The 18,330-nt window shown below is 47.2% G+C and overlaps 1 protein-coding gene across 1 annotated transcript in view; it reads left to right on the top strand.

The window, feature by feature from the left end:
* LOC140716392 (uncharacterized) overlaps positions 1-18,330 on the top strand; it is a 196,481-nt gene that overhangs the window by 171,642 nt on the left and 6,509 nt on the right. Inside the window, exon 6 of the mRNA XM_073029075.1 lies at positions 14,374-14,380. Within this exon, the coding sequence (XP_072885176.1) occupies positions 14,374-14,380 (7 nt within the window). The remainder of the gene's footprint in view (positions 1-14,373; positions 14,381-18,330) is intronic.

The following is an 18,330-nucleotide window of genomic DNA, read 5'->3' on the forward strand; positions in this document are numbered from 1 at the left end:
GGGATAGGCTGGAGAGGTGGAGAAGGAAGGTAAGGGGAAAGCACTATGTGTAGTAGAAGGTGGCAGAGTCATGAGAGAGGTGATAGGCAGTTGGAGGAGGAGGCAGAGTGAAACTGGGATGGGGGACGGGAGAGGGAGGGAATTACCAGAAGTTGGAGAATTCAATGTTCATGCCAAGGGGCTGGAGACTACCCAGACGGTATATGAGGTGTTGCTCCTCCAACCTGAGTTTGGCCTCATCATGGCAGTAGAGGAGGCCACGTATGAACATATCCGAATGGGAATGTGAAGCAGAGTTGAAGTGGGCGGCAACCGGGAGATCCTGTCTGTTGTGGTGGACGGAGCGGAGGTGATCGATAAAGCGGTCCCCCAATCTGCATCGGGTCTCGCCGATGTAGAGGAGGCCGCACCGGGAGCACCGGATGCAATAGATGACCCCAACAGACTCACAAGTCAAGTGTTGCCTCACCTGGAAGGACTGTTTGGGGCCCTGAATGGTGGTAAGAGAGGAGGTGTAGGGACAGGTGTAGCACTTACGCTTGCAGGGTTAAGTACATTGGTGCTGCTTCCTGCACCCATGCTGAGCTTGTCAATTTCATCAACTTTGCCTCTAACTTCCACCCAGCCCTCAAATTCACTTGGTCCATCTCGGACACTTCTCTCCCCTTTCTCGATCTCTCGGTCTCCGTCTCTGGAGACAGACTTCCCACTGACATCTTCTATAAACCCACTGACTCCCATAACTACCTTGATTATACCTCTTCACACCCTGCCAAATGCAAAAATGCTATTCCCTATTCCCAGTTCCTCCGTCTCCGCCGCATCTGCTCCCAGGATGAGGCTTTCCATTCCAGGACACCTCAGATGTCCTCTTTCTTTAAGAATTGTGGTTTCCCTTCTGCCATCATCAATGATGCCCTCACCCGCATCTCCTCCATTTCCCGCACTTCAGCCCTCTGCCCATCCTCCTGTCACCACAACAGGGACCGTGTCCCCCTTGTCCTCACCTACCACCCCACCAGCCTCCAGATCCAGCATATTATCCTCCACAACTTCTGCCACCTTTAACAGGACCCCATTACTAAGCACATCTTTCCCTCTCTACCCCTCTCCGCTTTCCGCAGGGATCGTTCCCTCCGTGACTACCTGGTCCATACGTCCCTCCCCACAGATCTCCCACCTGGTACTTATCCCGGCAAGCGTAAGTGCTACACCTGTCCCCACACCTCCCCCCCCTTACCACCATTCCGGGCCCCAGACAGTCCTTCCAGGTGAGGCAACACTTCACCTGTGAGTCTGCTGGAGTCGTCTATTGCATCCGGTGCTCCCGGTGCGGCCTCCTCTACATCAGCGAGACCCGACGCAGATTGGGGGGCCGCTTCATCGAGCACCTCCGCTCCGTCCACCACAACAGACAGGATCTCCCGGTTGCTGCCCACTTCAACTCTGCCTCTCATTCCCATCTAGATATGTCCATACATGGCCTCCTCTACTGCCACGATGAGGCCACACTCGGGTTGGAGGAGCAACACCTCATATACCATCTGGGTAGTCTCCAGCCCCTTGGCATGAACTTTGAATTCTCCAACTTCTGGTAAATCCCTCCCTCTCCCTTCCCCCATCCCAGTTTCACTTTGCCTCCTCCTCCAACTGCCTATCACCTCTCTCATGATTCTGCCACCTTCTACTACCCACAGTGCTTTCCCCTTACACTCCTTCTTCACCTTGCCAGCCTATCCCCTCCCTGCTTCCTCTCCCCCACCCCTTGATCTTTCCTCTTACTGGTTTTTCACCTGGCAACTACCAGCCTTCTCCTTCCCACCTTCTTTATAGGGCCCACACCCCCTCCCTCTTCAGTCCTGACTAAGGGTCTCGGCCCGAAACGTTGACTGCTCGTTTCCACGGATGCTGCCCGACCTGCTGAGTTCTTCCAGCGTGTTGTACGTGTTTCGTTTATTTCTATTATTTGTGCTCTGCTTATTTTAAGTCAACTATTTAATAGACATGGATATACTTAATGCAAGTTCTTCCTCTATACAGTATATAATTATCGTGTATTCCATTGCACTGCTGCCGTAAAGTTAACAAAAATCACGACACATGCTGGTGATATTAAATCTGATTCTGATCTCAGGGTTGGAAATAGTGACATATATGTACCTTGATAATAGAATTTACTTTGAATTTCTTCAGCAGGAGTTGGTGAATCTGCGGGCTCCTTTAGCACAGGGTTAGGGGTGTGGAGGCCACGTTATTGTGTGCATGTCAGGCAGGTTCTTGACTGGTAAAGGGGTGAGGGACTGTGGGGAGAATGGGTTCCGTGGCGGAGCAAAGTCGTTGCCTTGATTCTGCGCTTAAATCTTTATGATCACATTGTAACTCTGACTATTTAAAGAAATAAAATGGTTTTTTTTTGTGTATCAAAGGGGACACGTCTCTGATGAATTCAGGCGGAAGGTATTTCCCCAGAGAGCGGTGAGTGTGTGGTACATATTGTCTTAGGAAATTCCTCAAATCCTGCCCTCACACACACACAAAACATCCTCTCCATTCACCCTCAGAGTATTCCCTCTATTTCAAACCCCCTTCCCCTCATCTGCTCCCTCAGGCCGCCCGCGCAAACCCACCTCCTCGGTCCAACTTTCCGCAATGTGAAGCCACCTACCGACCGAGTGCGCCTGCGCACTGCCGCCGCCGCCGGGCGCCGGCCGCGGATGTTGCGGGCGCGCAGGCGCACTTGCCCATGCCCGGCGTCGGCTCTCAGCATGCGTCGTCGGTCGGAAGCCGGCTGGAGGTGGTGTACCTGAGCACCCTCGGCGGAGGCGCCTCCGACCCTCACTCAGCCCGTGTTCCGCCCTCCAGCCTCCGGGACATTGAAGCCTCACCCCCTGGATCCGCGTCCCGCAGGACTGACTGGGGGCGGGGTGGGGGGGTGCTTTAGATAATTCATCATTGCTTTTGGGACCGAGGTAAGAGGCGCACGTTGAGGGGGAGCTGCTCACCTGTTCTGCGACCTCATCTCCCCCACCAGGGATCGGAACCACCTTTCCGGGCGATCCGCTTGCACTTCTTCCCATCCCGTCATTCGGCGCTCACAACGTGGCCTCCTCCAGACGGGAGGAACCAAACACCGGTCAGCGGGGAGCCTGGGCTCCCGGTCACTTTAATTCTCCGTCCCATTCCCCCTGCCCTGTGCTACAAAGAAGCCCAAGACGAGTGGAGGGGCAGCGCCCCATCTTCCCTCTGGGCACGTTGCAGCCTTCCAGGTTCAAAATATTAAGTTTTCCAAATTTTGTTTTGTTGAGATACAACGCGGAATATGTCCTTCGAGCCGCGCCGCCCAACAATCACCCGATTTAATCCTAGCCCACTCCAGGATAAGTTATAATGCCCAAGTAAACTACCGACTGTGGGAGGTCACAGGGAGAATGTACAGACTCCTTCCAGGCAGCGCCGGGAATTGAACCTGCGTCGCTGCTACTGTAACTACACTGCTGCCGTGCTGTTCCACTCGCTCTTTGGTATTGCGGGAAAAATTGTAGCACGGACAGAAGAGTGGCTGACTAACAGGAGGCAGAGAGAGGAAATATTCTGCTTAGCTGCCTGTCACTAGTTGTATTCCACTGGGGTTGGTGTTGGGACCACTTCTTTTCCCATTATAAGTCAATGATTTGGACGACGGAATTGATGGCTTTATGTGGACTGAATGAAGATTGGTGCAGGGCAGGCAGTGTTAGGAAGCACAGAGTCTGCAGAAAGATGAGGAGAATGGGCAAGGAAGTGGCAAATGGCCTACAGTATAGGGAAGTGCAACATTATGCACTTGGTTAGAAGGAATAAAGGCATTTTCTTTATTTTCTAAACAGGGAGCAAATTCAGAAATCAGAGGTGCTAAAGTCCTAGTGCAATATTCCCTAAAGATTATGGTGGTACTGGGTTTGCTGACTGTGATGTTATAAGCTCAAAGACTTTAAACCCTATCAGATACAGATAGATTTGTTATCTCACTAAAGGGAGATAGTAACTCCCAATTTTCAAAGACTAGATCACTTGCCTGTAAATTCTCCACGGTGAGTTTAGCTGCCAGAAACCACTATTTGAGTGGTGGACCCTCCTCTCCCTACCACGGAGAAGGTACTTTGAGCTAGTTTAATCCACTATTTGAGTGGTGGACCCCCTCTCCCTACCACGGAGAAGGTACTTCGAGCTAGTTTAAACCACTATTTGAATGGTGGACCCCCCTCTCCCTACCACGGAGAAGGTACTTCGAGCTAGTTTAAACCACTATTTGAGTGGTGGACCCCCTCTCCCTACCACGGAGAAGGTACTTCGAGCTAGTTTAAACCACTATTTGAGTGGTGGACCCCCCTCTCCCTACCACGGAGAAGGTACTTCGAGCTAGTTTAAAGCAGTTCATTTGTTTTTCACTGCTCCATGTTTCAATCCAGACAACCTTCTTAAAACACATGTAATACTCTCAGAGGATTTCTCTTCAACCTTTCAAAGAACACAAACCATCTCTTAAAACGCAGAGTACAAGTCATTTGTTAATCATAAAAGGTTTCCAAAACACAGGTTACAATCCTTAAACTGAATACCACAAATTGTCAGTTACAGAAACTGAAACTGGAGGAATAGATTCTAGTCCACCCTGTGTTTCTTCTTGATGTCACTTACCCCATTCCTAGTAAGTCTGAACTGCTCGCCACAGTTATACCCCTTGGTTGACTTAACATGCATGCAATATTACCTCAGAAACAGTATCATTTTAATAAAAGTGGTCTAGAAGTATCTCTTGGGGACATAGACCTCAACTGTGACTATAAATGCTGTGAAGCTAATTTCCTTGAATCTTTAAAACTATAAACACATCGGTTATTGATATGCTAAACAGACAGACAGACATACTGTGGATTAACTGCCCCCCCCCCATACAAGACGGTGATGCAGCCAGTTAGAATACTCTCCACTGTACAACTGTAGAAATTTGCAAGTGTTTTAGTTGACATACCAAATCTCCTCAAACTCCTAATGAAATAAGGCCACCTTCTTGCCTTCTTTATACCTGCATCGACATGTTGGGTCCAGGTTAGTTTCTCGGAGATACTGACACCCAGAAACTTGAAATTCAATTCAATGCACAAATTTAACCAGGATTCCTGAAAGCAAATCTTGCAAGCAAGCTACTGAGCGTGTACTCCTGTCCTTTCATGCCTTAAGATTAGTAATCTCACATTTTAATTATAGAAAATTATACCTATCAGTTACATGATTCCACATTATAATAATATTCCCCGAGTCATTAAGTTCTAGGAGAGTCCGAGCCCATAGTAAATGTGACTTTGTTTACGAGAAAGCAAATAATAAGTAAGGCAGCACTAAGCAATATTATTACAAACACAAATATTCAAAGTAAAATTCTGCAAAAGCAACACTTCTTCCTGGAGTTTGAGTCTGTCTTACTCTGCAAACAGTATGATCTCTGCATTATCCATTGGCAATAAGATCCTCCTCGTGTGAATAAGAATTTTCTGTCACTTTTCAGATCTAAACGTGTTTTATCTTTTCAATATATCTTCCCCCCCCCCCCCCTTCCCATCGGGGTGTAGGAGTTCTGTGGAGGACCCATATACCAATCTAATATAAGAGTTCCATTCATTCTGGGGGGGATAATTCCTGCTGGGTCAGGTTTGATGTTATCTGTGGAGACAGTTTGACTTTACAGTTTTGTTTCCCCTCCTGGTCTCGACTACCACGGTCCTATCACTGATACCCTGGGTAATGAGACAAATAGGGAAACTAGGGTTGGATTATTTCTTATGGAATTTCTTTTCTTGGACTCAGTCCCCCTATTGTGGTCTCCAAACGGTCTTGTCGGTTTCTTTCTCTCGAATTCCCATAATCTCCTTCAGTTCTTTGGGGAGAGTTCTATTGGGTGTAGGCGATGGTTGGCCTGAGTTAGCAATCAGGATCTATTTAGGTGGACATTGTACATTAAGAAATAAGGTGTAAGACTCTTGTCTGCTCGTGTTTTCAGAATTGGCTTTTGTTTACCAACAGTTGTACTTCAGGGATTAGTGTTGCCTACTTTGCCTCTGGAATACCAAACAAGAGGAAATCTGCAGATGCTGGAGATCCAAGCAACATACACAAAGTGCTGGAGGAACTCACCGGGCAGCTTCTACGGAAAAAAGGTACAGTCGATGCTTCAGGCTGGGTCTCTTCTCGAATCTTGCTGAAGGGTCTCGGCCTGAAACGTCGACTGATCTTTTTTCCCCACAGGTGCTGCCTGGCCTGCTGAGTTCCTTCAGCATTTTGTGTGTGCTGACGGTTTTACATCTGCCAAAGACCCTCGGAGGGCATGTGTGGAGGCATGGGTGCCAGGTAGGGGAATATGGAGTTTGGCATTGCCGTGACGGTCGCAGTCTCACTACAAGAAGTCGTGGACACTAGCCATCTATATCCTGTAAAAAGACCGATTATCACAGGAATATAGTTATTAGGTTTCCAATAAGATGGGCTGCCTTGGGATGCCAGAAATGGGCTTAAATGCTCAATTTCCACACCTGCATTGGAGCAGTTGGTTTTGCGTCTTATCGGAGGTTGATTTGTGACTATTATAGGCCAGACGTTCTTTATCATTTGCGATTGAGTTGCTCACAGTCACTCAACACGCAAATCCACCGGTATAACACGGCTAGTTTCAGGAGCGGCTTGTCCGTCACCCTGATTATCTGAATCCTTCTCAAACCCTGCCGAAGGGTCTCTGCCTGACTATCTGAATCCTTGGTGGGTTTCTCCAGTCGCTGCCTCCCATTCGTGGGCGGGAGACATTTGCTTTTGTCTCTTTTGGGGGGGCAAATCCAGACCTTACCTTCTCCACCAGCTTCGTATTTGTACCGTGTCGGAAATCCTTGGGAGTTGGGGTCAGTAATACCCAGGAGAAATCTCAAAACATCATCCTGGTTATTTTTTATTTGTTGCTTAGTTACTACCAAAACTCTGGCCTTCCTTACCAGAGTAAAGTCCATCCCGACATCCTGTTTGACTCATTCGTTACGTGTTTATCAGTTAGTTTACCGCCATGGCTGTGAAAAGGGCCTGCAGTATGTCCCAGGATGTGTAACTCCTGTACTAATGGCCAGCAATAATAATTAATAAATATTCCTCTACATGGACAAGTGTGGGAGCAGTTTATCCAGCAGTTCTCCATCCAATAATTGACCAGATGGGAAGGTATCTTTCTACTACATTCCTAACTTAATTATGGTCAGTACATATCAAGACTGGTCCTGCTGTATTTACCTGTTTTAGACATAATTCGAGGGCTTTAGCCTCTGTGAGTTGACTGTATGATTCCCTGAAGCCTGTGCTTGCAACTCGTGTGGTTCAACTTCAGTCTCCAATTTTAAAAAAAGTTCCTTTTATAATGATGAGCAAGGATTATAATTGAGTGGGTCCATCTTTCTGGATTCCCATTACTGATCAATCACAGCACCACATTGGAGAATGGTGCTGTCAGGGACGTTGTGCTACATTAGGTGTTGTGGAAGGTGGTTCTGAATCTTCCATGACAGGTAAGGATTGTAAGTCCTGGCTCTCAGGAACATATTCCCACTGTAAGGTGCTGCCTTGTGAAAGTATTTGCCATTCCCCACACCCTGTCATGGTCGCTTTTCATTCATTTGTTGATAATTTGTTATCATTTTTCGAAGGCACAAACTCTGTTTGTATCGTAATTGGTTTGTCTCCTTGCCCTTTGCCCTGTTTGGCATGGGTGACCCGACCAAGAATCGAAGCATGAAACCCTGACTTCAGCCAACATTGCTGTCTGTGTCACTGAGACATGCAATCAAGGTTGTGATCCCCCGGGAGGCATTAAGGGCTGAGAAGCAAGTGTGTTTCAAACTCACTGGTGTCTCCGCAGGGTAGCTGACTGACGGAGTGAGCCCCTTCACAACTCGGGTGTCCATCGGCTCTGGGCCAGGCTTCAGAGCAAATTCACTCCGTGAGGAGACAGCGTGTGCGTGTGTGTGGTGGGGGGGGAGTGGATGCCTCAGTGAGGTATCACGCATACTGGGGCCTGCTCTGTACGTGGGAGGGGTTCTGCCATTGGTCCAGTCTGCAAAGCCAGCAGTGAGTTAACGGGACTGCGGGGGCTGGATTCCAGTATTCTGCTTCTGGTCCTCACTTCCACGATCGAATCGTGTTCACTCTCACAACTCTAGGTTCTTTCCCCTGATGTTCATAGACCGAGCACCCAGAGCCTCAGACTGCACTCCTCCCATCAATGTCACAACTAATTGGTTTTGATTTAAACACATTGCCCACCGCCTCAGTGTAACTTCCTGTTCTGATCAGACAATTCCCAGTGAATACACCTTGTATCAGTACCTGCAGAGAACGATCCCTCAAACAGCCTGACATTTCTCTGCTGGTGTTGAACAAAACTTGAGTACTGGCTCCGGGGCAGCTGGTCCCTGTGGATGGTGTTTGTGGGGAGACTGACGTCTCCTGAGACGGGACTGGAGCTGGTGGAGCTGTTGGGCCTGCAACGTTCCTGGAGGGATCACGGCCGGTGATCTTTCCTCTTGGTTCATTTGTGTTCAGATGAAGTCTTTTCTGTAATAAAATCACAGAGTTTGATATCAGTCCCAAATTAAACCTTCAGTGGGAACTGTATAATGTGAAGTGAGGCAGAAAGTTGATCGACTCTTTCAATAAGTTGCCCACCCTCACGAGTCGGGGTGGCACGGTAGCTGTACAATTAGGGTTCGATTCCTACCGCAGTCTGTAAGGAGTTTGCACTGCATGTTCTCCCTGTGACTGTGTGGGTTTCCTTGAGTGTTCTGGTTTACTCCCACATTGGTTAGGGTTGATAAATTGTGGGCTTGCTATGTTGGCACCAGAAATGCAGTGCCACTTGTGGACTGCCCCCTGCACAATCCTCACTGATTTGATTTGATACAAAAGATGCTTTTCACTGTACACAGTCGGCCCTCCTTATCCGCGAATTCAACCAGCCGCGAATCGCGAAAACCCCGAAGTGCTCTTCCAGCACTTGTTGTTCGAGCATGTACAGACTTTTTTATTCTTGTCATTATTCCCTAAACATTACAGTATAACAACTATTTACATAGCATTTACATTGTATTAGGTATTATAAGTAATCTAGAGATGATTTAAAGTATATGGGAGGATGTGTATAGGTTATCGTGCATTGGGATTGAAAAAAATCTTAAGTTCTCTTACTAGGTAAGTCAGAACAGGTACATCCAGTATTATTTAGCGTCAGTTAGTTAAATGTTTGTCTTAGTATATAGTATATATTTTACCTTTCTATGCATATAAAACACTTAAGAATGTATGTTTCAGCGCCGGGCTCAGGAACGGAGGTTCTCAGGACTGGGGACAGATCACTCCTGAGTGCGCTCATCACCGTGCCGGGTTGATGTGGAGGATCAAAAACCCCAAAACCCAATAATTAAACCACTGCATTGCTTAGTAATAATTGTAGCTTTCATCGGGGCAGGGCCTTTCTCACTTTATCCTTTAAAATTGTTCCGATCGTTGACCAACGTAGCTTAACGTTTTTCCAATGACCATTGGCATTTCACCTCTTTCCGACAGCTTTATTATTTCCACTTTATTTTCAACCGTGATCGTGATTATTTTTGTGAACAGAAACACTGCGCGTTCAGAGCTCTGGCGCCGGGTCCTAATGTCCACCGCTCTGAGACAGGTTAAATAAGGTCTGGGGTTCCGCTGGGTCCTAATGTCCACCGCTCTGAGGCAGGTTAAATAAGGTCTGGGGTTCCGCTGGGTCCTAAGATCCACCGCATTGGGACGGGTTGAATAAGGGACTCGAGCATCTGCGAATTTTGGTATCCGTGAGGGGTCCCGGAACCAATCCCTCGCGGATAAGGAGGGCCGACTGTAATTCAATGTACATGTGGCAAATAAAGCTAATCTTATCTTAGATATCGCAAATCAAATTCACAGCCAATGATGCAGGAAAGGAAAGGTGAGGCTAAGTGTTATAAATTCATGGAAGGGGGTGAGGAGGGTTAGGGCAAAACTTTACAGGGGTTTCAGAACCGGAGAGATCTGGGGAAGAATGCCCACAAATCTGAAGGTGCTGGCATGTTAATGAGGTTACTGACACTGTGTTGGTCCTGACCTTACAAAATTGTGAAGGTCTTGTGTTCATAAAGAGCCTTTCCCCACACCAGGGTGTTCCAGACCTCTGTGGCGCTATTGCTGGTGCGGGAATGTCGAAGCAGCGACAGCAGATTAGTGCAGAGTAGCATCCCCCCAGCTCGCAGGACAGCGATAACAACACAACCTGTCCCAGTGTCAATCACCGAGAGAGGAGAGTCTGTCAGGACACCGGACGGTGGGAAAAGCTCTTTCCATTCAGTCAACACCATGCAATATTTTACATCCATTCAAGAGATCAGATGAAGACTTGACGTACCAGGATAGGTCTTTCTTACCCTGAGCTCCTGCTGGTGCTTCATCCTCCCTCCTCATCCATCCTCCCTCCTCATCCATCCTCCCTCCTCATCCATCCTCCCTCTCTCATCCATCCTCCCTCTCTCAGCCCAGGCAGTCTGGTGATCTGTAAATTGGTTTATTATCGCAACGTGCACCAAGGTGAGATGATCTGTTTGCAAACCATCTGGATGCTCTGGGTCTGCGGCGAATTGGTGGTTTGGATTCAGAGCTGGCTGGCGCATGGAAGACAGAGGGTAATGGTTGAAGCTGAAGGTCTGTAATCCACAGGGACCTCTATTGCTTGTGATGTATATGAATGACCTGGATGAAAATGTACAGGGTGAGTTAGTCAGTTTGCGGATGATACCAAGATTGGTGGAGTTGTGGAGAGTGTAGAAGACTGGCAAAGAATACAGTGTGATATAGATCAGTTGCAGAAATGGGCTGAGAGATGTCGGATGGAGTTTTAACCAGATAAATGTGCGGTGTTGCACCTCGGTAGGGCAAATGCAGGGAGACCGTACACTGTTAAGGGCAAGATCTTCAGGTGTTGCTGAACAGAGAGATCTTGAGATCTAAGTTCATAGCTCCTTGAAAGTGGAAACAAAGATCAAAAGGGTGGTTGAGAAGGTTTCTGGAATGCTTGCTTTTATTAGTCTTTTATTGAGTTCAAACGTCAAGAGGTTATGTTGCAACTTTATAAAGCTCTGGTGAGGCCACATCTGGAGTATTTCATGTAGTTCTGGTCACCCCCCTGTAGGAAGGATGTTGAGGCTTTGGAGAGGGTGCAGGGAAGGATTACCAGGATGCTGCCTGGTTTAGAGGGCACGTGCTATCACAAGAGTCGAGTCAAGTCACTTTTATTGTCATTTCAACCACAACTGCGGGTACAGTCCACGGTAAAACGAAACAACGTTCCTCCAGGACCCTGGTGCTACCTGAAACATCACAAAACTACGTTACACTACAGACCTACACGGACTACATAAAGTGCACAAAACAGTGCAAGACAGTACAATAATTAATAAACAAGACAATAGGCACAGTAAAGGGCAAATTACAAAATAATAATAAATGATGTAAACAATGGTTTAGCAGGAACTGAGAAAGAAATGAGCAAAAATTGCAAAGGGAGTGGAGTGGAGTGGTCTTCAGGTGTGTGTGTGTGTGTGTGTGTAGGTTGGTGTCGGTCCAGGCTCTGGGTATTGAGGAGTCTGATGGCTTGGGGGAAGAAACTGTTACATAGTCTGGCCGTGAGAACCCGAATGCTTCGGTACCTTTTGCCAGACGGCAGGAGGGAGAAGAGTTTGTATGAGGGCACCGTGGGGTCCTTCATAATGCTGTTTGCTTTGCGGGTGCACCGTGTAGTGTAAATATCCATAATGGCGGGAAGAGGGACCCCGATGATCTTCTCAGCTGACCTCACTATCCGCTGCAGGGTCTTCCGATCTGAGATGGTGCAATTTCTGAACCAGGCAGTGATGCAGCTGCTCAGGATGCTCTCAATACAACCCCTGTAGAATGTGATGAGGATGGGGGGTGGGAGATGGACTTTCCTCAGCCTTCGCAGAAAGTAGAGACACTGCTGGGCTTTCTTTGCTATGGAGCTGGTGTTGAGCGACCAGGTGAGATTCTCCGTCAGGTGAACACCAAGAAATTTGGTGCTCTTAACGATCTCTACCGAGGAGCCGTCGATGTTCAGCGGGGAGTGGTCGCTCCGTGCCCTCCTGAAGTCAACAACCATCTCTTTTGTTTTGCTCACATTCAGAGACAGGTTGTTGGCTCTGCACCAGAGGCTGGATAAATGTGGGTTGTTTTCTCTGGAGTGTCGGAAGCTGGGGGGAGATCCAATAGAGGTTTGCAAGATTGTGAGAGGCATAGATAGAGTGGACAGAAAGTATCTCTTTCCCAAGGCTGTAATGTCTAATACCAGAGGGCATGCATTGGAGGTCAGAGGGGGTAGGTTCAAGGGGGGTGTGAGGGGTAAGTGTTTTACTCAGAGAGTTGTGGATGCCTGGAATGGTGGTAGAGGCAAATACATTGGAGGCTTTTAAGAGACGTTTGGACAGGCACATGGACGTAAGGAAGATGGAGGGACATGGACATGGTGTAGGTAGGAGGGATTAGTGTTTCTTTGGGTGTTTTTGATTTAGTTTTTAGCTGTTTTTTCCCAGCATTGTGGGCTGAAGGGCCTGTTCCTCTTCTGTTTTATGCTCTAGAACATTGAGGTAGCAAACACCTTGCTGTTCCTCCAGCACTTCCTGTTGCTTTGAAATCATACAAGGGAAAAGCACCAAAAGAATGCAGATTAAAGTGTTACACTTAGAGAGAGAGCACAGTGGAGAGAGGGACAATAAGTTGCAAAGCCATAAAAATGCGGTCAAAAGTCTATCTCATACAGGAGGTCTGCTCAGTAATCGTACGGTATCACGGCGGTACACAATCCGTCCTTGAGCCTGGTGGTACGTTCTTTTAATCTTTTGCATCTTCTGGGTGGAAGGGGGCAGAAGGGAGAATGCCTGGTGTGGGGGCCAGGGACAGGTTCCTCCTGTTGGCTACTTTACTGAGCCAGCAAGAAGGGATCTGTGTGCAACCACGTGGATGAGTGAAGTCTTACAGGAATAATTCTCTGTTGTATTTACCATGAGGAAGGGCATGGGAGACAGGGAGCGGAGGGGAGGGAACAGTGATACTCCAGATACTCATTACGAAGGTTGGTTGTCTTGAAGATGGAGAAAACCCTGAGACCTAACAAGGTGTATCCCTGCGTGTTGCGGGAAGCAAGATGAGCTCCAGGAAGACTGGAGGATAGGTAGTGTTGTGCTTGTATTGAAGAGCAGTGAGGATGGGTGAACCTCCCATCACCGCTGGGAAAATTATTGAAAGGGATTCTGGGAGGCAGAACGAGTTGACGTTGGGAAAGGCAAGGAGTGACTAACTGTAGTCAGCATGGGTTTTGTGTCTGAGAAATCATGAGTCACAAATTTGAGGCTTTATCTTTTTTGCAAAGGTGAGATTGCTGGGAGCAGTGCAGTAAACAGACTTCAGCAAGGCCGTTGATAAGGTCTTGCATGGTAGGCTGGTGATGTGTGAGTTGGCAGATGGATACAGAATTGGCTTGCGGGGTAGGAGGCAGAGAGTCATACTGAAGGGTTGTTGTGCAGACTGGAGGTTTGCAGCCAGTGCTGTGCTACAGAGTGGGACCTTTGCTAACCGTCATATATTTGTTTACAACATATATTAATGATTTAGACGAGGGAATTAAATGCAGCATCTCCAAGTCTGCAGATGACACGAAGCTGGGCGGCGGTGTTAGCTGTGAGGAGGATGCTAAGAGGATGCAGGGTGACTTGGATAGGTTAGGTGAGTGGGCAAATTCATGGCAGATGCAATTTAATGTGGATAAATGTGAGGTTATCCACTTTGGTTGCAAGAACAGGAAAACAGATTATTATCTGAACGGTGGCCGATAAGGAAAAGGGGAGATGCAACGAGACCTGGGTGTCATTGTACACCAGTCATTGAAGGTGGGCATGCAGGTACAGCAGGCGGTGAAAAAGGCAAATGGTGTGTTGGCATTCATAGCAAAAGGATTTGAGTACAGGTGCAGGGAGGTTCTACTGCAGTTGTACAAGGCCTTGGTGAGATCGCTCCTAGAATATTGTGTGCAGTTTTGGTCCCCTAATCTGAGGAAAGACATTCTTGCCATAGAGGGAGTACAGAGAAGGTTAACTAGATTGATTCCTGGGATGGCAGGACTTTCATATGAAGAAAGACTGGATCGACTAGGCTTATACTCACTGGAATTTAGAAGATTGAGGGGGGATCTTATTGAAACATATAAAATTCTAAAGGGATTGGACAGGCTAGATGCAGGAAGATTGTTTCCGATGTTGGGGAAGTCCAGAACGAGGGGTCACAGTTTAAGGATAAAGGGGAAGCCTTTTAGGACCGAGATGAGGAAAAACTTCTTCACACAGAGAGTGGTGAATCTGTGGAATTCTCTGCCACAGGAAACAGTTGAGTCCTGTTCATTGGCTATATTTAAGAGGAAGTTAGATATGGCCCTTGTGGCTAAAGGGATCAGGGGGTATGGAGAGAAAGCAGGTACAGGGTTCTGAGTTGGATGATCAGCCATGATCATACTGAATGGCGGTGCAGGCTCGAAGGGCCGAATGGCCTACTCCTGCACCTATTTTCTATGTTTCTATATGTTTAATGATTTAGATGACGATGTAGGTAGCATGGTTAGCAAGTCTACAGGTGACAACTAAATTAGTGCATTGTGAACAGTGAAGAAGATTGTCAGTAAAATACTGGAAGAACTCAGCAGGTCAGGCAGCATCTACAGGAACTAATAAACAATCTATGTTTTGAGCCAAGACCCTTCTTCAGGACTGTCCTGAACTGTCCAGGACTGTTAACTGTTAATTTCCCTCCTCAGATGCTGCCTGACTTGCTGAATTCATATAACCATATAACAATTACAGCACAGAAACAGGCCACCTCGGCCCTTCTAGTCCGTGCCGAACGCTTACTCTCACCTAGTCCCACCGACCCACACTCAGCCCATAACCCTCCATTCCTTTCCTGTCTATATACCTATCCAATTTTTTTTTTTTAATGACAAAATTGAACCTGCCTCTACCACTTCGACTGGAAGCTCATTCCGCACAGCTACCACTCTCTGAGTAAAGAAGTTCCCCCTCGTGTTACCCCTAAACTTTTGCCCCTTAACTCTCAACTAATGTCCTCTTGTTTGAATCTCCCCTACTCTCAATGAAGAAAGCCTATCCACGTCAACTCTATCTATCCCCTCATAATTTTAAATACGTCTATCAAGTCCCCCCTCAACCTTCTATGCTCCAAAGAATAAAGACCTAACTTGTTTAACCTTTCTCTGTAACTTAGGTGCTGAAACCCAGGTAACATTCTAGTAAATCTCCTCTGTACTCTCTCTATTTTGTTCCTATAATTCGGTGACCAGAACCGTACACAATACTCCAAATTTGGCCTCACCAATGCCTTGTACAATTTTAACATTACATCCCAACTCCTATATTCAATGCTCTGATTTATAAAGGCCAGCATACCAAAAGCTTTCTTCACCACCCTATCCACATGAGATTCCTCCAGCGTTTTGTGTGTGTTGCTCTGGATTTCCAGCTTCCACAAAATTTCTTGTGTTAACATCTAAGTTTACAACAGGGCCTGGATTAATGAGACAAGGAACGGAAGATGGAATTTAAGTCAGACAGCATTGAGATAGTGCACTTGGGGGTGTTAAGCCAAGCCAGGATGTACTCAGTGAGTGGTAGGGCCTTGGGGAATGTTGCTGATTTTAGGGTTCAAGTCCATGGTTCTGTGGAGGTGAGAACAGTTGGGAAATGTAGTGAGGAAGGAACAATGTCAAGGCTTTGAGTTATAAGCATTAGAACATCATGTTTCATTTGTTAGGCAGCATCTAGAGTTCTGGGTGCTGCTCTCTCAAAGACTCAATAGGAAGGATGTGATTAAGTTGGAGTACCATGGGGAAGGAATGTTATCTGGATTGGGGGGCTTAGAGCAGACTGAATAGGTTTTGTCTGCTTTTCCGGCAGCCAAGGAGGCTGAGAGGTTGCACGATGGTGGTGGCATCTGTCGGTCTCGAGAGACCATGGATCTGCGCCTGGAGTTTCCAGGGCGCAGGCCTGGGCAGGGTTGTGTGGGAGACCGGCAGTTGCCCAAGCTGCAGGCCTTCCCCTCTCCACGCCACTGATGTTGTCCAAGGGAAGGGCACTAGGACCCAAGCAGCCTGGCACCGGTGTCGTCGCAGAGCAATGTGTGGTTAAGTGCCTTGCTCAAGGACACAAACACGCTGCCTCAGCTGAGGCTCGAACCGGTGACCTTCAGGTTACTAGTCTGATGCCTTGCCCACCAGGCCACGCGCCAACACATGATAGAATTGTATAAAATTATAGGCATCAGTTTGTCTTGAGAGACCATGGATTTGCACCTTGGAAAGTTTTTGTATGGGAGACTGGCAGTTGCAACGCGCAGCCTCCGCTGAGGCTCGATCTTCAGATCACTAGCCCAACGCCTTAACCACTTGGTTACGGCAACACTAACATTATGAGAAGCAGATAAGATAGCAAGAGTCTGTTCCCCACGGTAGAGGAGGGATGGGTTTTAAGGTGAGAGGGAGGAAGATTAAAAGTCATCTGAATGGTAATTTTTTTTCCACATGGAGGTATTTAGAATGAGCTGTCAGAAGAGCTGGTGGAGGCAGGGACAAGGACAACATTTGAGGCACATTAACAGGTAAATAAATGTTCAGATCACCGAGGGATATGGAGTTGATGCAGGCAAGTGGGTTTAGTGTAGACAGGCACGGTAGTGGGCTGAATGGCCTGTTTCTAAGCTGTTCAACTTTGTGACACGTGGCAGGAGTAATGGAGGAACGGCAACACGGTGCTGAACAGGAATTCCAAAAGCAAGTGGCACTGCAGAGGAATTACCCCAAAACAGTCAGTGATTCTTCATCATAACAGGACTCGCATTGTTGGCACGTTCTAGAAACGTAGAAAACCTACAGCACAATACAAGCCCTGCAGCCCACAAAGTTGTGCCGAACATGTCCCTACCTTAGAAGTTACTAGGCTTACCTATAGCCCTCTGTTTTACTAAGCTCCATGTATCTATCTAAAAGTCTCTTAAAAGACTCTACTGTATCTGCCTCCACCACCGTTGCTGGCAGCCCATTCCACACACTCACCACTCTGAGTAAAAAAACTTACCCCTGACATCTCCTCTGTACCTACTCCCCAGCACCTTAAACCTGTGTCCTCTTGTGGCAACCATTTCAGCCCTGGGGAAAAGCCTCTGACTATCCACACGATCAATGCCTCTCATCATCTTATACACCTCTATCAGGTCACCTCTCATCCTCGGTTGCTCCAAGGAGAAAAGGCCAAGTTCACTCAAACTATTCTCATAAGGCATACTCCCCAATCCAGGCAACATCCTCTGCACCCTTTCTATAGTTTCCACATCCTTCCTGTAGTGAGGTGATCAGAACTGAGCACAGTTCTAATGAGATTTGCATGGATAGAGCATTTAACAACAACAAGTTCCGTTTATTGTCATCTGTCTGTCCCTATATACAACCAAATGAAATAACGTTCCTTTGGACCATGGTCAATCCACATTACATATCAACACAGCACAGAAACAAAATATTACCACAAATAAGTTAACAAAATATCATTCAAAATGTGTGTGTAGTGTGCAGCACAGGTAAACACTAGACAGTAATGTGCACCAATAGGTATTTACTACAAAAAGAAATGGAACTAAAGAGAATCACAAACAAAAGAAAATCTGCAGATGCTAGAACTCCGAGTAACATTCAGAAAATGCCGGATGAACTCAGCTGGCCAGGCAGCATCTATGGACAAGAGTACAGTCGACATTTCGGCCCGAAGCATTGACCGTTTACTCTCTTCCATAGACGCTGCCCGACCTGCTGAGTTCCTCCAGCACTTTGTGTGTGTCGCTCGGAAGTGAAGAGGCTGGGTAACAATATTAGCAGGGTACTGTAACCACAACTTGCACTTATCAAGTGTCGTAACAACTCGCCTCAGTGCGACTTGACAACCCCTACAGCCACAACAACTCCCACTGAGAGGGCATTATACCACATTTACTGTTTCAATAACAAATCTTGTAAAGGCTCAGCATCAGAAACCGGAGAGTGGTAGTAGATAGCAGTCTGGCTGATTGGAGGCTTGTGACTAGTGGCGCGGCTCCGAGATGTGTGCAGGGTCTGTTCTTTATTATCTGTATTAATGATTT

The sequence above is a fragment of the Hemitrygon akajei genome, chromosome 25 (genome assembly GCF_048418815.1).
Source record: "Hemitrygon akajei chromosome 25, sHemAka1.3, whole genome shotgun sequence".
Lineage (NCBI taxonomy): Eukaryota > Metazoa > Chordata > Chondrichthyes > Myliobatiformes > Dasyatidae > Hemitrygon > Hemitrygon akajei.